At 43.3% G+C, this 23,634-nt stretch overlaps 1 protein-coding gene across 1 annotated transcript in view; it reads right to left on the reverse strand.

Annotated features, from left to right (window-relative positions):
• Positions 1-23,634, reverse strand: part of PKP4 (plakophilin 4) — a gene marked incomplete in the record, with an annotated part of 553,440 nt that overhangs the window by 147,436 nt on the left and 382,370 nt on the right. Inside the window, 1 exon segment of the mRNA XM_030210570.1 lies at positions 4,834-5,017. Coding sequence (XP_030066430.1) covers positions 4,834-5,017 — 184 coding nt within the window.

The following is a 23,634-nucleotide window of genomic DNA, read 5'->3' on the forward strand; positions in this document are numbered from 1 at the left end:
GAGTCGGGCCGCAGGGAGCCAAGAGAGTCTGCATTGGTAATCCTGAGATACTGGAGACCATCTTTGGAGTAGAGCATACTGTAGAGGTCTCAGGTGCGCTCTTGCCCAGGGCACCAGTTCCATGGTGGCCGTCATCGATCCAAGCAGCTGGACAATGTCCCAAGCTCGCGGGCGGGGCATCCTCAGGAGCAGACGGACCTGATTCTGAAGCTTGCACCGCCTTTGCTCGGGTAGGTACACATACCCCGAGGCTGTGTCGAACCTGGCCCCCTAATATTCTAGAGACTGCAAGGGGGTCAGGTGACGTTTGGCCAAATTGACGACCCAGCCCAGAGATTGAAGTACTGAGACCACTGACTCTCTGCAGCAGAGTTTGCTTGAATGAGCCAGTTGTCCAGGTACGGGTGAACCCGAATACCCTCTCGCCTTAGAAAGGCAGCTACTACCACCATAACCTTCGAAAAGGTGCGTGGAGCTGTGCCGAGGCCAAAAGGCACGTGGAGATGTGGTGAGGCCAAAAGGCAAGGCCCGGAACTGGAAATGCTTTCCCATCACCACAAACCTCAGAAACTTCTGGTGCGGGGGCCAAATTGGCATGTGCAAGTAAGCTTCTTTCAGGTCCAGAGATGTGAGAAACTCTCCTGGCTGTACCGCCGCAATGACGGAGCGCAGGGTTTCCATGTGAAAATGCCTCACTCTCAGGGACGTGTTTAATTTTTTAAGTCCAGAATAGGGCGAAAAGACCCTCCTTTTCGCGGCACCACAAAGTAGATGGAGTCGCGGCCGCAGCCGTGTTCGGCGGGAGGTACCGGGGACACGGCCCCTATCTGAATCAGACCTTGTAAAGTCTCCTCTACCGTCGCCCGTTTGGCGGCAGAACCGCATCGGGACTCCACAAACACGTCTCTTACAGGGGCGTCGAATTCTATTCTGTAACTGTCTCTGATCAGGTCCAAAACCCACTGATCTGAGGAAATGTTGGCCCACTCCTCAGCAAAGAGGGAAAGACGTCCTCCGATGACAGGACTCAAGGAGAGGGCCGGTGCACCATCATTGAGAGGGTCGCCCATGAACTCCAGGCCTTGAGCCAGTGGCTGTGGAACGTTTGTCCGAGCGAAAGGAGTTCCTCTGCTGAAAACGGGCACGAGAAGTGAACCCAGCAGAACGCCCCGGGCGGTACCTTCAAACTTCACGGAAGCGAGGTCTGTAAGAGGAGTGGACCGCCGCACCCTTAGAGGAAGGCCGAGGCCTATCTTCGGGCAAGCGCTGGGGTTTAGCCTCACCCAGGCCCTTCACAATTTTCTCCAACTCCTCACCAAACAGGAGAAGTCCTTGAAAGGGCAACTTCACCAACCTTTGCTTAGAGGCCATGTCCGCCGCCCAATGCCATAGCCAAAGAAGACGGCGAGCCGCCACTGCTACTGCCATGTGTTTAGCCGAAGCTCTGACAATATCATAAAGGGCGTCAGCAAGAAAGGACAAGGCCGACTCCATCCGCGGAGCCACATCTGAAAAGGGCTCCGCTCCATCACCGGGCTGTTCCACTGTCTGTTGCAACCAAGCCAGGCAGGCTCTAGCAGCATAACAACTGCATGCAGACGCCCGAATAGTGAGACCTGCAATTTGAAATGACCGTTTAAGTGCTGATTCCAGTCTACGGTCTTGAATATCCTTCAGGGCTACACCTCCTTCAACAGGGAGGGTAGTTCTCTTTGTCACAGCTGAGACTAGGGCATCCACTTTAGGCATAGCAAAGCGAGCCATATGCTCCTCACTCAGAGGGTATAATTGCCCCATAGCCCTGGAAACTTTCAAAGGTCCCTCGGGGTCAGCCCATTGAGCCGAAATAAGCTCTTGGATGGAGTCATGCAAAGGAAAGGCTCAAGCAGGCTTTTTGGTACTAGCCATCCTAGGATTCACAGAGGAGGTTGTGCCACTGGCAGGGTCCTCAATAGAGAGAGCCTGCAGGGCATCAGAAATAAGCGCTGGCAGCTCATCACGGTGGAAAATCCTCACTGCGGAGGGATCGTCCAGATCCTGAGTCACTTCTGCACTAGACTCTGGCTCCTCAGACCATGAAGGCCTGCCAGAGTCCTCCGAATCCTCGCAGCCCGACCATGGGGGGGGGGGGGGGGGGGAATGGAGGTGCAGCACTCTCTGAAGGGGAATGAGCCCTTCTGCGCTTCATATTCTGCCAATTATCAGGGAATAATGCCTCAGAGGGCATACCCAGGCTAGAATCCACTGGGGGGGCATTAGAAGAGGCCCGTGCCGGGCTTTGTGGGAGAGCTCTTTTAAGCATGTATGCTTTATGCATTAATAAGACAAAATCAGGGGAGAAAAACTCACCCTGGGCACCCGGATCTCTGCCGGGGCTAGTAGCTCCCATATCAGCCTCACTCCGAGGCCTCCCCCCGGGCTCAGGACTCTCCGTCTCAGCGGAGATCACGCCATGTGGTAAATTCAAAATGGCGCCCGCTGCCAGCTCAGAGCGCGAAGAATCGTCGCTCGCCATGCTCGGGCCGGCTCCAACGTCTGTACAGCACGATTTACAGAGCCCCGCTGCTGATCTGCGCTTGCCACACTTGGAACAGCGCTTTACTGTCTCCGCAGCCATCGCCGAAAATGGCGGTAAAATTAAAAATGGCAGTTTGCGCCAAAATCGCCCCAATCGCGGGCCCACCCCGGAGGAGTCAGAAAATACTCTTACCTCACTGGACCGAGTATCACAGCTCCGGTCCCACAGAAAAAGGCAAGGAAAAAACCTCTGTTCCTTTTGTTTTTTTTTTTACGCTGTGAGGAATGGAGAGGTAAATAGAACTCCGGAGGCTCAGGTGAGTGGGAAAGGCAGGGAAAGGGCGAACCTATGTGCCTGCATCCACTGTTGGTGGGGAAGGACAGGGAAAGCTAAGCAATGTGTCCACATCCACGGAGGTATGGGTAAGGCAGGGAAAGGGTGAACCTATGTGCCTTTAAAGTGAAGCTGCTATAGCCTCCAACACCCCTGCTAACAACTGGCAAAAGCACAGGAGCAACCTCCAGGCAGATTTTAGATGGAGCTCGAAGAAGCTGCAGCCACTCTGCTAGGGGAGATACAGAATACTGAAGAGAGGCAGTGGAGCAAGCTGGTATGAGGCACTGAAAAAGTGTGCTCTCTATCTCCCTCTGCTGGTTGATGGACACAACCCATCTGTAATGGCTGCATCTGCTTGGTGACAAGGAATAACAGATTATAAAACTCCATAGAAGACCATCTGCATTTAGAGCCAATGGCACGTTAACACTGATGTAGAGCAGACAGGGTTCCTGATGAAGGATTGTAACATAGTAAATTATGGCATGGTCTATCCAGTTTGCCCAACAGTCAATTCATTATGAAATCGTTATTGAACCAATCCAATATTATTATTACAACATTTTATTCGCTAAGTTACAGAAGTAACTGCCATACTGGGACAGACCGAAGGTCCATCAAGCCCAGCATCCTGTTTCTAACAGTGGCCAATCCAAGTCACAAGTACCCGGCAAGATCCACTTTATGATGGCTTCTCCCCTCCACTGAGCTATACAGAATACGCACTCACAGCATACGATATGAATATGGTATAAAAAAAATACACATACTTGATCCTGATCCGTCCTTGCCATTTTCAGGGCTCAGACTGTAAAGTCTGCCCTGTGCTGGCCCTACATCCCAACTACCGCAGTTGCCCTCAAAACCCACTCCAGCCCATCCCGACCAGTCTTGTCATATACAAAACACTGATTGTAGGAGTCCATCCTGCACTGGCCTCAATTTTCCACTGTTGAAGTAGCCATCAAAGTCCTACTCCTGCTAACTGCATGATCACTGATGTTATATTATAAAATTATTATCCTTGAGGTCATATTTCCTAGTACCTTTAGCCTAACAAATGCTGATAAAACTGTGTAGCAACTTATTTTTAAAATAATTTACTTAACAGAACACACACAATCATTAAAATGCACACGTTTATTCGCATGTTAAAATTTGTTCGTAACTGTCTATAACTGTCTCCTTAAATTTAAGGCAAATTATGTGTTTCAAGTTTAATTCTCTCCATGTTAAAAGGAGTACAACTATTAAGAACCTATGGAAATTAAAGTGCTCACCAAAACTTTTTGGCACCACCCTGAAGCAATTAAAAAATGAATGGGGCACACAAAAGTAAAGGAAGACCTCAGGAAATCTATTTTTATTTTTTTTTTAATCAGGAGGAATGGCTCTAAGCTGTTTAATTCCATCAAAACCATAAAAACAGAAAATAACTTTTTACACAAAGAGGACACTTAGGAATAAGACCAATAGAATGGAAATGAGCAAAAGACAGTTAAGAGGATATTTTTAGGACTGTTAAGCAGTAAAATGGCTTTAAACCACTGCTGGAAAGAGATGATTAAATTACAGTGTTGCATTTTGTTTGAAATCACATCCAATAAGCATGCCTCACAGTGTCCAGTATTTAACCACACAACTTAACATAGCTTTCTTACTAATGTTACATACCAAACAACCAAATTATCCTGTTCCACTGGTATGAAATAAGTCACCACATTCAATCTCAAGTTAAAACTTAGCATATTTTTATTAGTATTTCTTATTCCTCTTTTTTAAAACTCTTCTTCCATTAACCATGCAATGAAAGGTCTTGACTTTTATACCCTTCACACCCCTCCTCTCATTATAATTCCCTCCTTTGTTCTTCTCTCTTCACCCCCCTTCTATTTCTCAAACTCTGTCATAACATTACAATTTAAATGAAACTCACTACAAAATATGGTATAAAACAACTTAATTATTGAAAATATTACCTCATGCATCCAGTGGTGTTCCGTAAAACCAGTGAAGACTGGAATTTCATTTTATGGTCTTCATCAAAAGCAAAATTATTCCACCCAGAATGGGGTATTATCACAGTGTTTGTCAATGTTGATAAAGCATCTCTAATGATTGTCATCTTTACTACATCACATGAAGACAAGTTCCAAAGCACACCTACAATGAAAATTAAATTTAAATCATTAATGCCAACATGTTCTATATGTATACAATAATTTTTTCTCAGTTGAATAGTGGAGAGTTATATTTCCTTAAAAAAAAAAAAAGATTTTGATATAGTCCTCATTCTTTAGATTAAGATTTCAAGTTATAGATACAAAATGGGAGAAAATACTTAGAAATGGGCTCCATAGTATACAAACTGTTTAAGAAAGTTATCAAAATCTGCATTTAATTTAGGGAAGGGGAAGGGAAATAAAATTAATAGGTTAACTATTCCCTTCCCCTCCCCTAGGAAGATGCACTAAAAAATCGTTAGAGCCCTTCCCTTACCGATTCCCTTAGCGAATCGGTAAGGAACGGGCATGCATTAAGGAAAGGGAATGCAAATGAGCTGCTCGTTGTAGCTCACTTGCATTCTCTATGCTACCGGTAAACACTTGGTCAGTCGGCCGGTCGAGCATGTGCAGAGCAACCAAGCATTATGCTGGCTGCTCTGCGCATGCCAAGGACATCCTTAATGGACGTCCTTCACTCAAAAAACAACAACCAAAAAAAAAAACCTCAACCGATCCGTTTCAAAGCCTTTCAAACAAGAACACACTCACTCGATCCGTTTCAAAGCCTTTCAAAAATCCCAGAAGCACGGTTAGCTCCCCCCAGGCAGTTGCTCAGACTGCCTGCCTGCCGGGACGAGCTGCAAAGAAAAAAAAAAAAGAAACATCTCCTGCAACTTCTTCGCAGCTCAAACGTCTTTTTTGGCAGTGCTTCACTCAGTTGAGACCTGGAAGTCCCTGAGCCAACCACAACCATAAAGGACGCTCCTGACGAGCACTCGGGCTGTTTTTTGGGTGGAGCACTCCCATAATGGCCGTCCATTATGAGCACCTGGCCTTTTTTGCTCCCCCCCCCCCCCCACCCCGATTTATTTTTTAAACATTTTATGAAGTTTTCCAATCCCGCGCAGACCCAACAAGAGGTACAGACCTCTCGTTAGATTTTCCACCATTTTCCAGCGTTAAGGCAATTGGAAAAGGTTAGTGCATCTCATCACAATAGGGGTTTCTACACAATTTGCTCATCTGAATTCCATTTTTGTTAGCTGCTACCGTCGCTGGAAAAAAGTATTTAGTGCATGCCAGGGTTTACTACTTGCTCGTTAATGGCTCCATAAGGGCTCGTTAAGGGCTCATTAAGTTTAGTGCATCTGGCCCAAGATATAACTGGAGGTAATACTAAGAAAGCAAACAATTATGTTAAACTACTGGTGTTAAATTACCATTTAAAGACTAAGTTTTGCTGACAGACCTTTCAGAGATCCCATACCATCCTATGATGTATCTGTACTTTGTCTACTACCTCCCCTGCTTTCCTAAGTTTTCCATATATAGATCCCAAATTTTTGAAATCCTTTGTAGCTTGAAATATTTTTTCTCTTGCTTTGTCACTTGCATCATTCAAATTTGAATCGATTTTTCAATAACATTTGATCTTCAGGCTAGACAACCATAAAACCTATTCTATATGGATCAGTACTTTTTTTTGTGTGTGCCATGACTCATTGGTGTGTTGCAAAGTCCTGGAAGGTGTGCTGCAAATCTAGCAGAAGCTGCTCTTCAGGGCCGTGCCAACACGGTAAGCGAGGTAAGCATGGCAGGAGGGCGCCATCCTCTGGGGGGGCGCCCCGCCACACCATGCTTACCTCGCCCTCTTCTCCCCAGATCCTTTTCCTTTTTGTTTAAATTTACCTCTGTCCGGCGGCAGCGTAGCGTTAGTGAGGAGGCGGCGCTCCCCCGCCCCGACGTGTCAGTCTTCCCTTCGCTCAGTTCCGCCTTCTTCTGACATCAGAAATGACGTCAGAAGAAGACGAGAACTGAGCGAAGGGAAGACTGACACGTTGGGGCGGGGGAGCGCCGCCTCCGCTGGACAGAGGTAAAATTAAACAAAAAGAAAAGGATCTGGGGAGAAGAGGGCGGGTAGTGTAGCGATCGTTTTCGGGGGGGGGGGCCTCAGGTAGTGTAGCGATCGTTTTCGTGGGGGCGGCGCGGGGCCAACTGCAGGGGGGCGCCGGAGACCCTAGGCACGGCCCTGCTGCTCTTTTTACTCTGCTTGATGCAGTGTCTGAAATGGAAGTGTCCACAGCAAACAGGAACAGCGGGCTGCCAAGGAAAGAAGAATCTTGTGGAGGAATATCTCAGAGGGGAAAAAACTGACTTGCCTGCAACACCATTGCACTTCAGTATGGCCTTGTACATTTCCCAGATCTCAAGTGCAGCTAAGAGGCTGCTGTATATTACATTTCTCCTTTCCTCTTGCAACTCCTTTTATTCCCATCCATCTCTTTTCTATCTTCATGCTGAAACTTGCTGTGAGCAAGAACAGCAAATATCCTCCCATCCAAACTTAGAGATACCAACAGGCTTATTTTCGAAAGAGAAGGGCGTCCATCTTCTGACACAAATTGGGAGATGGGCGTCCTTCTCCAAAGGTCACCCAAATCGGCATAATGGAAAGCCGATTTTGGGTGTCCTCAACTGCTTCCCATCGCAGGGACGACCAAAGTTCATGGGGGCGTGTCGGCAGCGTACCAAAGGCGGGACGGGGGCGTGGTCAACAGATGGGCATCCTCGGCAGATAATGGAAAAAAGAAGGGCGTCCCTCATGAGCATTTGTTTGACTTTACTTGGTCCCTTTTTTTTCACGTCTTGAAAAGGAGCCCGAACTGACCAGATGACCACCGGAGGGAATCGGGGATGAGCTCCCCTTACTCCCCCAGTGGTCACCAACCCCCCCCCCCCCCCCAAAAAAAAAACGTTAAAAACATTTTTTGCCAGCCTCAAATGTCATACCCAGCTCCATCATAGCAGTATGCAGGTCGCTGGAGTAGTTTTTAGTGGGTGCAGTGCACTTCAGGCAGGCGGACCCAGGCCCATCCCCCCTACCTGTTACACTTGTGGTGGTAAATGTGAGCCCTCAAAAACCCACCACAAACCCACATGTAGGTGCCCCCCTTCATCCCTAAGGGCTATGGTAGTGGTGTACAGTTGTGGGTAGTGGGTTTTGGGGGGCTCAGCACACAAGGGAAGGGAGCTATGAACCTGGGAGCAATTTGTGTAGTCCACTGCAGTGCCCCTAGGGTGTCTGGTTGCCGCCCTGGCATGTAAGGGGGGACCAGTGCACTACGAATGCTGGCTCCTCCCATGACCAAATGCCCTGGATTTGGTCATTTTTGAGATGGGCGTCCTCAGTTTCCATTATCGGCGAAAACCGAGGTCGCCCATCTCTAAGGTCTACAATCTCAACATTTAGGTCGACCATCTCCAAGGTCAACCCAAATGTTGAGATCTGGGCGTCCCCGACTGTATTATCGAAACGAAAATATGGACACCCGTACTGTTTCGATAATACGGGTTGCCCCGCCCCTTTGCGGAGCAGTTCTACTACTACTACTATTATTTAGCATTTCTATAGCGCTACAAGGCGTACGCAGTTCTCAGAAATGGGCGCCCTTAGAAATGGTCGTCCCCGTTCAATTATGCCCATCTTTGTCTCACTCAATAGGAGTTGTGTTACATTCATTTGAAGGTTCTCTTGACTCACATTCTTGAAGCCCCTTGTATCACTAACAGCCTCAGTGCCAGTGCACTGATCCTGATCACTAATTTTATGAGGCAAGCTTAAAAGAAGAAAAATCAAGTGGTCCAACCAGTGGGAAAAATCTGCAACCATCTTCCTATGTACTACTTCTCCGTACCCCATCTCTTTTTCCTGCACCTACAAGTACATGTGCACTGAAACTTATGGACAAGAGAATTTATCCGTCTTGCTGTCACTCTGACTCTACCCTTTTAGAGGCTCCAAAGAACCGCAGTATCATTTTATGCACATTTTTTTAAATTTACAAAGCAATATGATGCTTAACATTATCCAGATGTACTCACCAAACACATCTCCCTTTATGACCTTCAGTCTCATTCTTGTATTAAATCTCACTCAATGGAATGGTCCACCTTTGGCATCTCTGCAAACTCACTGTCGCTGTGCCGTCTGATGAATTCAATACTACTTGCTCTCCATCCTGCAGCATCAATAGCCTGACTTCATACCACCTTTCCTTCACTACCTAGCCTCTTCTCTTTCCTCCATACCCTCTGATGTCTTAGGACCAGACTCTTCTATATTTGTCCCCTAATACTACAAAGCACAGTACAATTTCTGTGGTTCTCTGCATATTGCAGTGCTTTTGATGGCATGACTGGGCTGAAACATAAGGCTCAAACCCAAGCATCCCAGAATTTGGTAGGAAAAAAGACAACACCAAGGCTGTTCAGGATACAGTCCATTAAAGGGCAGGAACCTCCTACTGACACCAAAGGCAAGTTGTGCAGGAGGAGAGAGCCAGGAGTCTCCTGGAGAGTGTGGGAGAAGGGGTCAGGAGGCTTGGTCAGACAGAAGGGAAAAGGGAGAGAAGCAGAAGAAAGTGTACGGGGGGGGGGGGGGGAAATCAAGGACTTCCTGGGCAGGGATAGGAAAGTGAGGGGGTGACAAAGGGAAAAGTAAGAAAAAGGGAATAGTCAATGAGGGGATGATGGCTGTATTCAGTAGGAACAGGGATGGGCTGGTCAGGTCAAAGATTCCTTTGTAGAGTGGAGGAGTGGCCTTGTGGTTAGTGCAGTGGACTTTGATCCTGGGGAACTGAGTTTGATTCCCACTGCAGCTCCTTGTGACTCTGGGCAAGTCACTTAATCCTCCATTGCCCCTGGTACAAATAAGTACCTGAATATACTATGTAAACCGCTTTGAATGTAGTTGCAAAAACCACAGAAAGGTGGTATATCAAGTCCCATTTCCCTTATATGTTTTGGGAATATGCATTATCTTCTATTTTTGCAATCTGTTTAGTATATAGGAAGAGATTTGTGTTTCCGGTTTTGCACTATATGACTCTGTACAAAACAGATTGCGCAAAAGAAAGAACCATGACATAGCTATTGTTTAAATCTTAACCCCTTCTTATTTGCCTGTTTAATACCCATGTTTCAATTATTTCCATAATAAATGAAACTCATCTCTTATTTGTACTGTTTATGTCTCAGATAGACTGTAAGCTCTGCCGGGCTGGAAATATCTCTTATATGTTTGAGCACTATGCTATGTCTATTTAATCTAATCTAGATTTGATATACCATAGTATCCCTAATTAGGGTCTAGAATGGTTAATACAGAAAAGATAAATTCAGATGCATTACAATAATACCATCCTAAAAGATACAAATCTAAAATAAAAAGTTCCTAATATTCAACAAACATTTCTGAAATTGTCTTAAGAAGCTTACAAAATTTCTCATAAGATGGTTGTAGTGCAGTTAGTGAAGGAAGACCATTCCAAACCATAAGTACATAAGTAATGCCACACTGGGAAAAGAACAAGGGTCCCATCGAGCCCAGCATCCTGTCCAAGACAGTGGCCAATCCAGGCCAAGGGCACCTGGCAAGCTTCCCAAACGTACAAACATTCTATACATGTTATTCCTGGAATTGTGGATTTTTCCCGTCCATTTAGTAGTGGTTTACGGACTTGTCCTTTAGGAAACCATCTAACCCCTTTTTAAACTCTGCCAAGCTAACCACCTTCACCACGTTCTCCGGCAACGAATTCCAGAGTTTAATTATGCGTTGGGTGAAGAAAAACTTTCTCCGATTTGTTTTAAATTTACTACACTGTAGTTTCATCACATGCCCCCAAGTCCTAGTATTTTTCTAAGTCGTGAACAGACTTTTCACATCCACCTGTTCCATTCCACTTATTATTTTATATACCTCTATCATGTCTCCCCTCAGCCGTCTCTTCTCCAAGCTGAAAAGCCCTAGCCTCCTTAGTCTTTCTTCATAGGGAAGTCGTCCCATCCCCACTATCATTTTAGTCGCCCTTCGCTGTACCTCTACAGCTTTATAGGAAAACAAATTCAAATACACCTTTATATTTAATTCCCTTAAAAGACGGAAAAACAACAGCAAGGTAGAAAAACCTCTCACAGTTGTTCTTCCTGATATAATTTTAATCAGTTCTGAAACACTGACAGGTGCTAAGCTGTGTAATACCTTAAATGTCAGGCATGCCAACTTATATATTATAATAAAGGCTTTTACTGGGAGCCAATGGACTACCACAAACACCGGAGTCACATACTCAAACGTGATACCTAAAAAATTAACCTTAATGCAATGTTTTGCAGCAACTGTAGTTTCTTTTAACAACTTTATTGAGAAGCCAGAGTACAGAGCATTGGCATAGTCTAATTGGGAAAGGACCAAAGCCTGAACTAGTACCGCAAACTGAGAATCAAGAAAAAAGGGGGTAGGGGGTAAACAGTATTCAATTGTTTCAACTTAAAGAAACTTTTTATATAAACGATTCACTTGAGCTTCACAGGACAAGGAAGAAATCAAATATAAAACCTAAAACATTTTATGTATTAACTATATACAAACCATCCTTCCCATTTAAAAGAATAGAGGAAAGAATAGGTGAGCTATTTCCCACTCAAAGAATTTTTCTTAGTAGCATTCTATTTTAACTTATTAGAACAAGCTCAATTCTCAACCCTTTCAATACATGGCAATATTTTGGACTTCCATAATGATGAATCTCCTGGTAATGTAAGTACAGTCCGAAAACAATCTGCAAAATCCGAAACCCGGTATCACTCTCCACCCCCCCCCCCCCCCCAGCTGCAGGCCTCCTAACTTGCAAGCCGCTGGCAGCATCAGCCATGTAAGCGCTGCCTTCAGCCTGCCCCGTAAGCCTTCTCTGTACAGCCACTTCCTGTTCCCATGTAGGCGGGTCGCTGTATAGAGAAGGCTTCCAAAGCAGGCTGAAAAAGGTGCTTACATGGCTGATGCTGCCAGCGGCTTGCGTTTGGAGGCCTGCAGCACAGAGGAGGGGGGGAGGAGTGAAAGTGGAGAGATCTGGACTCCATAGGGGAGTGGAAGAGAGAGGTGTTGCACCACTCGATGGGGAGGGGGGTACCATGCCGCACTACCACGCCACTCAAGAGGGGAGGGGGTGTTCCACCACACCAAAATGAGGTGGCAAGCCATTTGGGGGGGGGGGGGCAATGTCACTCGCTCCCCAAACTACACCCATGGCGTTCCCCCATGTCCAATTTTACTGACCTCAAAGAACACAAAATATTTAAAAAGATCATCAAAACCCTAAAATATTTCCTTCTTTTTTCACGGTGTAAGAGCGTTTAACCAGAAATTTCTTACACCATTCAAGCACTATACCTCCAATGCCACATTCAGACAATCCGTAGAAAAGTAGTGCTGTAGAAATATAGGAGTATGGTGCATACTTTGCAGGTGGGTATGGATAGGGGTGGAGTTTTGTTGGTGTGCAGAAGTATTTGTGTAGATTATAAAATGAGTACTTCAAAAATATTTGCATGAGCATTTACACCAGCTTTAGGGCTCTAGAAATCAAAAGAACTGAAAGACATGTTCTAATTGCAAAATAATTATATTGTGCAGCTGAAATAAAGGAAAAATCAACTAAACCACTTTTTCTTTGGGCAAAACAACTCCATTACATAGACTCAAAAAAAAGAGGTCTCTCACTGTGTCAATATCATGTTTGCAAAGACACAATGGATTCAGCGATTCAGACTGATAATGCTCTCTGTTCCCGAACAACCTTCAGCTCCAAAATTCTTTTAAAAAGGGGTTTCTGAGGAAATGGATTCCTCTTTTTAGATGTAACAATTTAATAACTATGGTTACACAAATCCATGCACATAATCATTATTCAATTTAATCTGTTTCAATCCACTACAGAAGGAACTGATTTAACTCAACCTACTTTTAATTAAAACCAGATTCTCCCATAAAAATTGAATGTTGTCTACATTTCCACATCCTTTCTAAGTTTAGTGAGGCCAAATGGCATGACACAGTACTTGAAGTGCTGATGTGAACTCTAATAGGTCGTTTTCCATTTGATTCCACACAGCCCTGACACAAATGTTGGTATATTACAGAGCCTGACTACATGCAGACCTGTTCTACAGAATACAAAAGGTGCAGTGCTAAGGCTCTATCTATTTATTTCCAAAAATGTATATATCACACGATCTGCCATTCTCAGCAGTTTACAACAAAAATATACATAATAATAAAATACATTAAAAACAATTAGAGCATCAATAAAATCACATCTCAACAATCAGGGCAAGATAACAGACTCAAGCAATAAACGCAATCTGAAAAAGCACACCGAAAAAGATAAGTTTTTAGGGTTTTTAAATTTTTTTCCAGACTTTTTAGTTCTCTCAATGTCAAGGGCAAGTTGTTCCATAATTGAGGTTCTACTACATAATAAATTGTGGATTTATATTCTTTAAACTGTCCTAAACAATGGACATCAAGTATCCGCATTTTTAGGTATAACTTGTCTGGAATGTTTTTACGTTTGGGGAGCGTGCCAGGTGCCCTTGACCTGGATTGGCCACTGTCGGTGACAGGATGCTGGGCTAGATGGACCTTTGGTCTTTCCCAGTATGGCACTACTTATGTAGGTTCCTCTAAAGCATGAATTTTGCTGAGTTATGCTTACACTAAAAAAAAAAAAAAAAAAAAAAGTAATTTGCATGCCCGTGTCCTTAACCAACCTGGTTAAAAAACAGACAAAGGAATATGGGCAATGCAGTCATGAACCTAGACTGCTTGGTGCCCAGAAAAAAAACCTGTATTTTTTCAACCCATAACAAAGGGCGCAGCCAATGACCTGTCATGATTTTATCAAACCATCTGAGACAGTGCTGATAATAAATGATGTAAAAGAAATCAGCTCATCTAGAGTTCTCTCTCCTCATCAAACTACATGTACAACTTTTACCTTCCATTAAGTGAAAATAAACACCTGCTACATCAGTCATCCTGTATAGGGACTGGAGATGCACAGAGGTTGTTAGTCTAAATCTGTAATCAAAGGGAACAAATAGCAGGTATTTTGCCAGCAAGAATTGTGTGTTTGTTTCAATATCTGAATTGGTGTTCGTTTTAGCATTTAAAGAACGAATATTTTACTTTTATTCTGCAATATTCTAAAGTTTATATATTCCTTTTTTAAAGTAATTCCTGATTTTATTCATTTGATTACACTTTATTACTGTAAATAGTTATATTCCTCATGAAAATACATTTTTCATTATTTCTATCATTTTGTGTTTTTAGTCTAGTACTATAAACATATCTTATGAGTGTGAATTCAGAGCAGCTCATTTAGGAGATGTGTTTTTTCCACAGTGCATAACAATTTGGTATTTGCATGTCTCTGTAATCACTGGGTGGTGAGTATTATTTACTCTTACAGGTTTAGGGTGCAACAGTCTACTCACAGATGGATACTTTTTTTTTTATTTTTTAATTAAAAGTACTAGGGCCTCATCTGGTGAGGTTAGTTTTTGTATAAAATCTGTCTACAGATTCTCTAGCAAGTACTGCCATAGAGAATCTGGTACCAGGCCAACTGCACAATTGTAATTCTCATAAGGGGGAAGACATCCTGGTATGCCCCTTAATTCCTAGGCATAATGGTGAGCCTTATTTATAGAGAAGCAGGTCTGGATTTTCCCGATGTTGCAAAACCCACCCAGGAGCAAAGGAAGCATTTCCTGGCTATGTAGGAGGCAGTACTAGCTCTAGGGTCAACATTTTTGCTTCAGTATCCATGATTTATAAAATTAATCCCGTGTCTCTGTACAATTCTATGTAAATCTCAGATGCATTATACAAATGATTAATACCATATATATTCAAGTGTGGTCTGACATGAAGAACAATAACTGGTCACTCAGTTAGAAAATGATAAAGCAGATGACCTAATCTAATAATACAAAAAAACAAAAAGAAAAAAAAAAGCTTAATGTTAGGTACTTCTCTTCTATAACCCAGAAACAATGGAAGAAAGATTCACAAAGAAAATTTATGTTAAAATCTACCAAAATGTTTATATACATACTATCAAATATAGATATCATATTGCTTTAACATCAAGCAGGACTAACAAATTCAGTAGAATCCTATCTGCTCCATTAATAGCTCATCTTTTTAATAAACTGAGAAGCTGTCTTATGTGTAAAACCTCAGTTAACATCTGACCGTCAATGGATATTTATTTTGTATTTTTCCCTTGACATGCTGCACTATATTAATTACACCAGACAAGTACAGCCAGCAAACATTCTGAGGGAAAACTGTTTAGTATTACCTCAAAAGATGCATAGCAACTTGAATTATAAATATTGCACACTGCATTAATTTTGCAGAACTCCAATATACATAGTTAGTTTGGTGCTTATTTCATATTGCATGATCATATTCCATCAGATCAAATCAGCAAAGACATCTTGTATTCTTACTGTGTGAGACAATGTTCATATAGCTTGCAGAGACAGATGAGTATGGAAGCCAAAAACCTAGTGAATGTCTGAGAGCATTGGCAAGGAATCTTTTTTCCATTAGACAAATACAAAAGTACATAGTTAATCATAATTTCTGTCCATGTTATACTCTATTTGTATTCAACCATGCTTCTGAACCATAAAAGCTATTACAAAAAACATATGCACACCCGTTAATATATAACATACAACATTCAATATGCTGTCTGAAAAGAGAAACAAATGCTATCCAAGAGAAGTATGTTACAATATGTAAATAATGCTGCACGTGATGAAATATTCTTGCTTAAACATGAATTCCCAGGAAATAGGAGGAGTGGCCTAGTGGTTAGGGTGGTGGACTCTGGTCCTAAGGAACTGAGTTCGATTCCCACTTCAGGCACAGGCAGCTCCTTGTGACTCTGGGCAAGTCACTTAACCTTCCATTGCCCCATGTAAGCCACATTGAGCCTGCCATGAGTGGGAAAGCGCGGGGTACAAATGTAACAAAAAAAAAATGATAACTATTACACATTGTCCAAATGCTGATTTGACGTTAGGTGAAATGAACAAGCCCGGCACGCTGTGAAGCGACGCTGAAAAGTGCAGCGGAACGCCAGAAAGAAAATATTGACAGTGTTTTTGAGATAATTGCAGGATGGGCTTTGTTGTTTTAAGTTTGGACATTTTTTTTTTTTTTTTTTTAACTGGCAGCCAGTCCTTTAATTTGGTAGGTTTTGAAGTAGAACTTTTTGAAATGTGATATATAATAACGCATTTACATTCCAGATATCCTGGTTATATGAATAAGAGGATTTCTTGTAATCAATTGTTTTTCTCCATTCATAGCAGTTTTTTTTTACATTGATTCTTTTTTTTTTCCCCCTCTAAAGGAACCAATGATAGGAATGGACTCCCAATGATGACAGTAGTTGAGAAATAAAAAGTAAATTCCTCTGTTGGGAGATTTGAGGTTTCAGTTATTTAAATATTTAATACAGGAACTCTGCATGTAGTGTTGCTTTATTAATGAAAAAGCCATTTATAGCTACTGTACTTGCACTTACAATAAATGGTTGCACATTTTTATAATCCAACTGGTGCTTCTAGTCCTGTTTTGATATGGCATAGGTTCTGAGTCCAAACAATGGGCCCGATAGTCAGCCAGTGAGGTGACCTGAAAAAGCTAAATGCTGGCTGTGGGGTTTAACTTATTCCATATATTTAGCATATCGATTCATATGGATTATAGAACTGAATATTTGGATAGTGTGGTCACCATGCCACCACTTACTTTAGCCCGGCTATTAAAAATATAAGTTATCTGGATAGTGGCTAAGGGGCTCATTTTTAAAGCACTTAGACTTACATAGGTTATAATCAGGCTTATTTTCGAAAGAGAAGGGCGTCCATCTTCCGACACAAATCGGGAGATGGGCGTCCTTCTCTCAGGGTCGCCCAAATTGGCATAAACGAAAGCTGATTTTGGGCGCCCTCAACTGCTTTTTGTCGCGGGGATGACCAAAGTTCACGGGGGCGTGTTGGAAGCACAGTGAAGGCAGGACTGGGGCATGCTTAACACATGGGCGTCCTCGTCCGATAATGGAAAAAAGAAGGGCGTCCCTCACGAGCATTTGGCCGACTTTACTTGGTCCATTTTTTCTTGCGACCAAGCTTCAAAAAGGTGACTGATCTGACCAGATGACCACCGGAGGGAATCGGGGATGACCTTCCCTTACTCCCCCAGTGGTCACTAACCCCTCCCACCCTTAAAAAAAAAATTTTTTAAATATTTTTTTGCCAGCCTCTAATGTCATACTCAGCTCCTTGACAGCAGTATGCAGGTCGCTGGAGCAGTTTTAGTGGGTGCAGTGCACTTCAAGCAGGCGGACCCAGGCCCATCCCCCCCCCCACCTGTTACACTTGAGGTGGTAAATGTGAGCCCTTCAAAACCCACTGTACCCACATGTAGGTGCCCCCCTTCACCCCTTAGGGCTATGGTAGTGGTGTACTGTTGTGGGGAGTCGGTTTGGGTGGGGCTCAGCACACAATGAAGGGAGCTATGCACCTGGGAGCAATTTGTGAAGTCCACTGCAGTGCCCCCTAGGGTGTCCAGTTGGTGTCTTGGCATGTCAGGGGGACCAGTGCACTATGAATGCTGGCTCCTCCCACGACCAAAGGGCTTGGATTTGGTATTCTGAGATGGGTGTCCTTAGTTCCCATTATTGCCGAAAAGCGGAGACGACCATTTCGAAGGACGACCATCTCTAAGGTCGACCTAAATTTCACGATTTGGGCGTCCCCGACCGTATTATCGAAACAAAAGATGGACGCCCATCTTGTTTTGATAATATGGGTTTTGCCGCCCCTTCACTGGGACGTCCTTCAAGGACGTCCCCAGGAAAACCTGGGCGCCCCGTTCGATTATGCCCCTCGATGTAAATTTGTAAGTCTAAGTGCTTTGAAAATTCACCTCTAAATATCACAAATATTCAGATATTTTTCTGGTCCATCCTTGCTTCACCCCAAACCTGGCAACTTCTGATCCAGATGACTTTGGGTCATCTAATCAGATTTCTGTCCAATATTTTATCTGTGTTGTGTTTCTAAAAGCAATACAAATTATTTGAAGTAAAAAAAACCCCTACAAAGATAGTGAAGTTATACATTTCCACCAACTGATTCTAAACCAGCTGTTTTGATTCATTATATCACCTTCTTTCCTCATTAACACTACTGCAGTGGCGTACCAAGGGGGGGGGGGGGCGGTCCGCCCCGGGTGCACGCCGCGCGCCTGCTCTGAGTTCGCTGACTTCGCGCGTTCGCTGCAGCTCCCTCTGCCCTGGAACAGGTAACTTCCTGTTCCGGGTCAGAGGGAGCTGCAGCGAACGCGCGAAGTCAGGGAACTCTGAGCAGGCGCGCGCTGCGGCACCCCCCCCCCAGCGGCGTGCACCCGGGGGGGAGGGGTCCCGCCCCGGTGTCCGCCCCCCTAGGAACGCCACTGCAAGTTCAATTTTGCTAACATGAATATGATATCTAACTGTAGAGGATAATATACTGGTGTTCACACATTTGGGGGTGCTTAAAAATATATTTATGCTACAATAGGGGTCCAACATGTTTGCCTAGGGTTTATTCAGACTTGGAAGGATTCAATTAGAATCCACCTGAAGGGGAAGAGGGCAACACAATCATTTGCACAGGGCAGCAAACAGGTAGTACTGGTCCTAACATAGTATCAAAGTAGATGATAGCAGATAAAGAACTGAATAGTCCATCCAGTCTGCCCAACGTTCTCACTCATTTCAATTCATAGCTAAACCAACAATGAATGTGGTACAAAATACCTGATCCTGGTCTTTCTTTGCCATTTCCGGGACATGGGACAGACTACAGAAGCTTGTCCGACACCATCCTTACATTCCAACTACTGGAGTTGCTGTCAAAGCCCACTCCAGCCTATCCCAACCTGTCTTATCATATACAGGACACAGATTGTAGAAGTCTGCCCAGTACTGGCCTTACTGCTTCACAGCTGGAGTCTAGGCAACACTTGAGACATTTACACACATGTAGTCATTTAAGTTTTATTTTTTATTCCAATCCATTTTCTAATTAGGGATCCTCTGTATTCATACAAAACAAACTCAAGTTACTGTGGAATGTAATTCAACAATGCAAAATACTTCTACTGTAATAATCTATCAGTATTAATATTGTAACTTTAATCTCCCTCTTTTTTTTTCTCACTTTCTTGTTAATAAAGAAATATTTTCAAACAGTTCATGCTTTTGTTGATGGAAAACAATTTAGAAAAGTAATTTAGGAAAGGTCCTACTGACTGTGGCCAGCATTTTGCTCTAAAAGCTGAGGGTTTGGGGGACCAAAAACTGTTACATTGGCATTTTAGCTCATTCTTGTGTGCCAAACATCCCATACCTTTTTGAATTTTGTCACTGTTTTGGTTTCCACAACCTCTCTCAGGGGAGCATGCCAGGCATCAGACACATTCTTTATGAAAATGATTTTCCTGACATTACTCCTAAGTCTACCACCCTGCAACATCAATCCATGTCCTCTAATTTAACCATTTCCCCTTCTCTGGAAGGGATCTGCTTCTATATTAATACATTTCAAGTATTTTTAAACGTCTGTCTGAAACATCTCCTGTATCTCTCCTTTCCACTTATTCAGGTCTTCGTCCTTTCTTATATATCTTTTGTCACAAGTCCCATAACATTTAAGTCAACTTTCTCTGAACTGCTTCAAGTCTTTTTACATCTTTAACAAGATATGGCCTCCAAAACTAAACAACACTCCAATTAGGGCCTCACCAATGATTTGTACAGTGGCATCAACACCTCCTTTCTTCTGCTGGTTATGTCTCTATGTAGCCTAGCATCCTTCTGGCTTATGGCCACTACCTTGTCATATTATTTTTGTCACCTTCAGATCCTCAGACACTATCACCCCAAGGTCCCTCTCACTGTCTGTGCATATCAGTCTCTCACCTCCTAGCACATTTCTACCCCACACATGCATCACAATGCACTTCTTTGCATTAAATTTTAACTATCAAATACTAGACCACTCTTCTAACTTTCAGAAATCTCTCTCCATTTTGTTGACTCCCTCAGGGGTGTCCACTGTTGCAAATCTTTACCTTTTAATCCTTCAGCAATGCTGTACTCTACTATTCACCTTTCCTTCCTCCAAGTGAGTGTCATTAATCACCACCCTCTGATATCTGCCAACCAGTTTCTAATTCAGTTTACTACTTTGGGTCCTAACTTCAGCCTGCTGAATTTATTCAAGAGCCTCCTTATGAAGAACCATGTCAAAGGCTTTGCTGAAATCCAATCCAAGTAGATTACATCTAGCACATGTCCTCGATCCAATTCTCTGGTCACCCAGTCAAAAAATTCAATCAGGTCTGTTTGGCACAGATTTACCTTTGGTAAAACCATGTTGCTTTGGATCTTGTAACTCACTGCTCTCCAGGAAATTCACTATCCTTTCCTTCAGCAGTGCTGCCATTAATTTTCCAATGACTAGAGGCTTATTGACCTGAAGTTTCCTGCTTCTTCTCTGTCACTACTTTTGGAAGAGGGAGCACAACCAGTCTTCTCCAATCCCACAGAACCTCTCCTGTCTCCACACATTTATTAAACAAATCTTAAAAGGACCCGCCAGAACCTCCCTGAGTTCCCTCAATATCATGGGATGGATCTCGTCCGGTCCCAAGGTTTTGTCCACCATCAGTTTTTCAAGTTTTTTATAAACACTTCTGTAAACGTGTGATATCTATAAATTCTCATATGTACCTTTGCCAGCTGATCTTGGTCATTCTCCACGATTTTCTTCCATTTAATTTAATTTATTTTTTGGATTTTGCTCAAACCTTTTTCAGTAGTAGCTCAAGGTGAGTTACACTCAGGTACACTATTTCCCTGTCCCATGAATACAACACACAAGTATTTATTTAGCATGTTTGCTTTTTCATCACTCTCCACATAGCGGTTCACAGCATCTTTTTGTCTTACAATTCCATTTTTTGCCTTCCTCCTTTCACCATCATACCTGAAAAAAATTGTTACTGTTCCTTCCATATTTAGCCATTTGTTTTGCTTGTGCTTTTGCCAGCTGTATATCTCTCCATTTCTTTCAGCTTCATCCGGTATACTTTTCTGTGTTCCTCTTCTTGAGTTTTTCTGTATTTCATGAATACCAACTATTTTGCCTTTATTTTTTCAGCCACTTGTTTGGAGAACCACATTGGTTTCCTTTCTCTCTTGCTCTCACTCCTTATGTAAAGATGTGAAGAAACAGTGTCTTTTTAAGCCTGTTTAATTAACCGAAGTATATTTCTCCTATTTGGCCAGCAGATGGTGCATGTTTACGCTTAAAAAGGACTTCTTTCTCTTTTATTTGGCACGCAGATAATAGGAAGTGCATGTACTGATGTAACCAATTTTTATTTGAAACTTGACTGTTCTGGGCTCTAATTGGCCTGGAATTTTTAAATTACCCAGCAGTTGTTGCTGGCTGTTGCTTCAGTCTTAGCCTGGATGAAGAGGGAGACAGATCTCTTTCCTAAGGCTTTGTGAACAATTATATGTCCTGATCTTCCCGGGTACTGTTTAGACAGTATATTATTTATTTATTTATTTAATGGCATTTATATCCCACAATATTCCCACCCACGGGCAGGCTCAATGTGGCGTACAATAGTCTATTAAGTAAACAATAATTCAAAATACAGTATGCAATGTCATAAGAGGGAAAGAGAAATAACTGAGGAGGGAAGGGAGAGAGGAGGTGGTGACAATTTGTCGCTATGATAGCCGTGGGTCAGAAGGATGTGGCGGTGGGCTCACGGCGTATTCTCTACCAAAAAGGAAGGTCTTGAGTCGCTTCTTGAAGGTCGGGTGATCAGGAGTGAATTTGACCACTTGAGGCAGCCCGTTCCACAATTGAGTGCTGAGATAAGAAAAGGAGGAATCATAGACGGTCTTATATTTGAGGCCACTAAAAGCTGGGTAGTGGAGAATGAGGTACGAACGAGCTGACTTGCGGGAGTTCCTGGGCGGCAAGTTAATGAGAGTGTCCATATAAGTAGGGGCTTCTCCATAGATGATTTTGTGCACCAATGTGCAGATCTTGAAAACGATGCGGTCCTTCACAGGAAGCCAGTGCAACCTCTCACGAAGCGGTCTCGAACTTTCAAATCTCAATTTGCCGAAGATGAGTCGAGCTGCTTTGTTCTGAGCAGTTTGTAATTTTTTTAGGAGCATGCTTGTGCATCCCCAATAGATACTGTTGCAGTAATCGAGACGGCTTATAACTAGAGACTGGACTAGGCTGCAGAATACTTCTCTAGGGAAATAAGGCTGGATACGCTTAAGCTTCCAAAGGGTGAAGAACATTTGCTTGACTGTACAGTTCACATGTTGCTCCAATGTCAAAGATCTATCAACTATGACTCCCAAGATTTTTAGGGACTCCGAAATTGGCAGGACGAGCTCAGGAGTAATTAATGTAGGAGGCCTGAGTTTGTTATAGGGAGAGGAGAGAATCAAACAATGTGTTTTCTCGGCGTTGAATTTGAATCGAAATGAGTTGGCCCAGTCGAGCATGGTGTTAAAGCCTTGCCGAATCTTACTGGTTATTTCATTTAGGTCTTTCTCAAAAGGGATGAAGATAGTGATATCATCAGCATAGATAAATGGGTTAAGTCCCAGTTTGGAAAGAGCCACTGCCAAAGGAATTAACATCATGTTGGAGAGTTGGTGATAGTGGGGAACCTTGTGGCACTCCACAGTCTGCTTTCCAATGAGATGATAAGTTAGAGTTGGTGTTTACTTGGTAAGTTCTTGATGTAAGAAAGCCTCTCAGCCAGGCTAGTACGTTTCCACTGGCACCAAAGTAATCTAGGAGCCACAGCAAGATGCCATGGTGCACCATGTCGAAGGCACTAGACATGTTGAACTGTAAGAGCAAAATACTCTTCCCTACAGCTATTTCCCTCTTAAAGTTGGATAGGAGAGTGACAAGCACGGTCTCAGTACTGTGGAGCGGTCGAAATCCCGACTGCGAGGTATGCAGAATATTAAACTTATCCAAGTGCTCACTAAGTTGTTTATTCATCAAGCTCTCCGTAAGTTTCACGAAAAGGGGAATAGATGCTATTGGTCGGTAGTTGGACAGATCACTACTCTTTTTCTTGGCATCTTTGGGTACTGGGGTAAGTAAGATGTTACCATAGCTTACAGGGAACTTGCCATTACCAAGCATACAGTTGAGATGTAGCGTCAAGTCATCTAGAAAACAGGCAGGGGCACACTGGAGTAAATAATTGGGGCACACATCCAGCCTGCAGTACTTCCTGACAAATCTGCGAAGCTCCAGCTTGACGGAATCTACAGAAAGAAGTGAAGCTTGAGAACTAACGGTCTGCTGGTTGCTCGTCAGGCCATGGTTCCAAGCCACTAATAAAATCACTAATGCTGGAATTGTTCAGTGGAAGGGAGCTCTCTAATTTGATGAGTTTGTCTTGAAACATTTGGCTAAATCTGCAGCTGGTGGGATGCCTTCTCCTGTTGTGGTAAGCACAGTGGTATCCATTAGTTTGTTACAAAGAAGTAGAGCTTTTTGGTATCATTGAAATCTGGG

Source organism: Microcaecilia unicolor, chromosome 7 (genome assembly GCF_901765095.1).
Source record: "Microcaecilia unicolor chromosome 7, aMicUni1.1, whole genome shotgun sequence".
Taxonomy (NCBI): domain Eukaryota; kingdom Metazoa; phylum Chordata; class Amphibia; order Gymnophiona; family Siphonopidae; genus Microcaecilia; species Microcaecilia unicolor.